The 3,059-nt window shown below is 71.8% G+C and overlaps 1 protein-coding gene across 1 annotated transcript; it reads left to right on the top strand.

The window, feature by feature from the left end:
* The first annotated feature begins 796 nt into the window (after positions 1-796).
* On the top strand, positions 797-1,528 carry Rtl6 (retrotransposon Gag like 6). Its single transcript, XM_042673445.1, has one exon. It carries the CDS (start codon positions 797-799, stop codon positions 1,526-1,528), a length of 732 nt encoding a protein of 243 aa, XP_042529379.1.
* Positions 1,529-3,059: the final 1,531 nt, after the last annotated feature.

Raw genomic sequence — 3,059 nt, 5'->3', positions numbered from 1 at the left:
GCCAGCAGGTCGGCCAGTGACCCGAGGGCCAGCAGGTCGGCCAGTGACCCGAGGGCCAGCAGGTCAGGTCAGCCAGTGACCCGAGAGGCCAGCAGGTCGGCCAGTGACCCGAGAGGCCAGCAGGTCGGCCAGTGACCCGAAGCCAGCAGGTCGGCGCCGGGCACTGCGCCGGGGCGAGCCAGCCAAGGGCCGGAGGAGCCGCGGCAGCTCGCGCTCTCCCGGGAGGAGGGCTTTCTTTGGAAACTGGGTCTGTTACCTCCCAGACACAAGAAGACAGGCCAGCGCCACAAACCCAGTCAAGCACCGCCCACAGGAAGCGTCCGCCCCGCCGGGACGGAGCCGGGCGCTCCCGGCCGGAGGCGGCGACGGCCTCGCCGCTCCGGGGACGGGGGCCCATCACCGGTTGGCTGCCCGTGGATGGGGTCCTCATCGTTGATTGGCCGCCCACCACTGGTTGGCTGCCTGTTGATTGGCTGCTCATCGCGGGCTGGCTGCTCATCGCCGGTTAGCTGCCCGTTGATTGGCTGCTCATCGCGGGCTGGCTGCTCATCGCCGGTTAGCTGCCCGTTGATTGGCTGCTCATCGCGGATTGGCTGCTGAGAAGGTCAAGCGGCCGCGGCCCGGGAGGCGGGTGCGCACCGCCACTTCCGGGGCCCGGGCCTGAAGCGACGCGGAGCTCCGGGGCCGGGGCGGTCTCCATGGTAACCGGCGCGGCCCGCGCGGTCTCCGAGCCCCGCCGCCGGCGCCGCACCGGGGACGAGCGGCCGTGAGCGCGGGGCGCCGTCGCGGGGCCGCCATGGTGCAGCCGCGGCCGGCGCAGGCGGAGGGCGCGCGCCCGGCGGGCGGCCCGGCCGCGCCCGCGGGCGCCGCGCTGGACACGCTGACCTCGCTGCGCCTCACCAACTCGGCGCTGCGGCGCGAGGCGTCCACGCTGCGCGCCGAGAAGGCCAGCCTGACGCACATGCTGGAGAGCGTGACGGCCGAGCTGAGCCTGCTGCGCGCGCGCGCGCGCGTGCCCGGCGCCCTGCGCGCCCCCGCGCCCGCGCCCGCCGCGCCGGGCGCGCGCCCCGCCACCACGCCGCCCACCTCCCTGCCCGAGCCCTTCTCCGGCGACCCCGGCCGGCTGGCCGGCTTCCTCATGCAGATGGACCGCTTCATGATCTTCCAGGCCGCGCGCTTCCCGGGCGAGGCCGAGCGGGTGGCCTTCCTGGTGTCGCGGCTCACCGGCGAGGCGGAGCGCTGGGCCATCCCGCACATGCAGCCCGGCAGCCCGCTGCGCACCGACTACCAGGCCTTCCTGGCCGAGCTGCGCCGCACCTACAAGAGCCCGCGCCGGCACGCGCGGCGCGCCCAGATCCGGAAGACGGCGGCCGCCAGCCGGGCCCACGCCGCGGGCCAGGCCGCGCGCCCGCGCCCGGGGCCCAGCCGCCCGCCCGAGGCTGCGGGCGCGGGGCCCTGCCCGGTCCACCCGGCCCGCGACCGCGCCAGGCCGGCCCCGGCCCTGCCCGCCCGAGCGCCGAACCCTTAGGGGTCCAGCACCGGCACCACAGCCCCGACGGCCGCGGGGAAGGACCGGACAGTCCACCCCGCGGCATCCCCTGGGAAGGACGGACCGGACAATCCACCCCGCGGCATCCCCCGGGAAGGACGGACCGGACAATCCACCCCACGGCATCCCCCGGGAAGGACGGACCAGACAATCCACCCCACGGCATCCCCTGGGAAGGACGGACCGGACAATCCACCCCACGGCATCCCCCGGGAAGGACAGACCGGACAGTCCACCCCGCGGCATCCCCCGGGAAGGACCAATCCACCCCATGGCATCCCCCGGGAAGGACCAATCCACCCCACGGCATCCCCCAGGAAGACCAATCCACCCCACGGCATCCCCCAGGAAGGACAGACCACCCCACGGCATCCCCCAGGAAGGACAATCCACCCCCCGGCATCCCCCGGTTGAAGACATGGGTGTGCCTCAGCTGTTGGTAGGAGGCTTCCCGCCACCGTCCTGGGCTTCCCTCTGCCACCCGCCGCCGTGTGCTTCCTGTTCCTTGCTGGCTCCTTCCCCCAGCAAGGCGCATGCATCCCCCGTCCTGGACACCCGGCCACACCACACGTCCCAGCTCTGCCCGTTGGGCATCCCCGCACGCTCTTAGCATGCCCTGGGACCCCGCGGCCCCAGCCTTTCCAGCCTGGCCACTTGCGGCTCTTCTCCATGCTCTTCCTGTGCCCTGCATCATTGCCCTGTCTCGTCCACGCCCTCTGGGACACAGAAAGAAGCCAGGCCGGTCCACGTCCAGCCTGCACACCCCGGCCGGGCCTCGCTCTTGTTCTTGGTGGCCAAGTGAGCCTGTTCCGGAGGGATGTCGCATCTGGGGAAGGTGGGGGGGGGGGGGCGGCTTCTCTCTGTCCCCCAGTCTTGCAGCAAAGGGAGATCCCCAGAGGTTACCCCTCGGTCCAGGCCTGCTTCTGACCCCTCGTGTTCCCACAATGCCACGAGTTGGAAGAACCTGGAACTTGTCCACGCCGTGGGCAGCTCTGTCAGGCTGCCCAGCGATGTCTTTGTGACACCCGGGCCTGTGTGGGATGGCGGCTGGGGAGGGGCTCTCCTGACCACAGGCGCTGCCCAGGATCTCCAGTGGAGAGTGCCCAGGCCACCCGCGTCCAGGTGGCCGTGATGGACCTGCTCTGGCTCCAGACCTTCCCCGTCCATCCCCGTGGCCTTGGCCTCGGCCCTTGAACCACTCACCATCTCCGGGTCTCCAAGGATGCCTTGTGTGGAGCCTGCCTTCCCCCGCCTGGCCACCATGTCCAGACTTTGTCCAGGAAGACAGGATTACCATTCGAGCTGGCCCAGAGGAGCTGGGATGGCAGAGCGCCAGGGCCCGCCGGGTGCAGCGATGCAGAGCTGGCGCAGGCCCCGGGCAGGGGTCCAGAGCTGGGCCTTGGGCGGACCGCCATGCTTTCTTCACGGTGGACGATTGAGACCTCAGTCCTGGGACTTAGGCTCTGTGGACTGTGCTCCCCGCCATACCTCAGTGCCAAATGGGTAGTGT

The sequence above is a fragment of the Dipodomys spectabilis genome, unplaced genomic scaffold (genome assembly GCF_019054845.1).
Source record: "Dipodomys spectabilis isolate Male_0828 unplaced genomic scaffold, ASM1905484v1 ptg000840l, whole genome shotgun sequence".
NCBI classification, from domain to species: Eukaryota; Metazoa; Chordata; class Mammalia; order Rodentia; family Heteromyidae; genus Dipodomys; species Dipodomys spectabilis.
The sequence above is the reverse complement of the archived record's forward strand: the minus strand, read 5'-3'. Positions and strand labels throughout refer to the sequence as shown.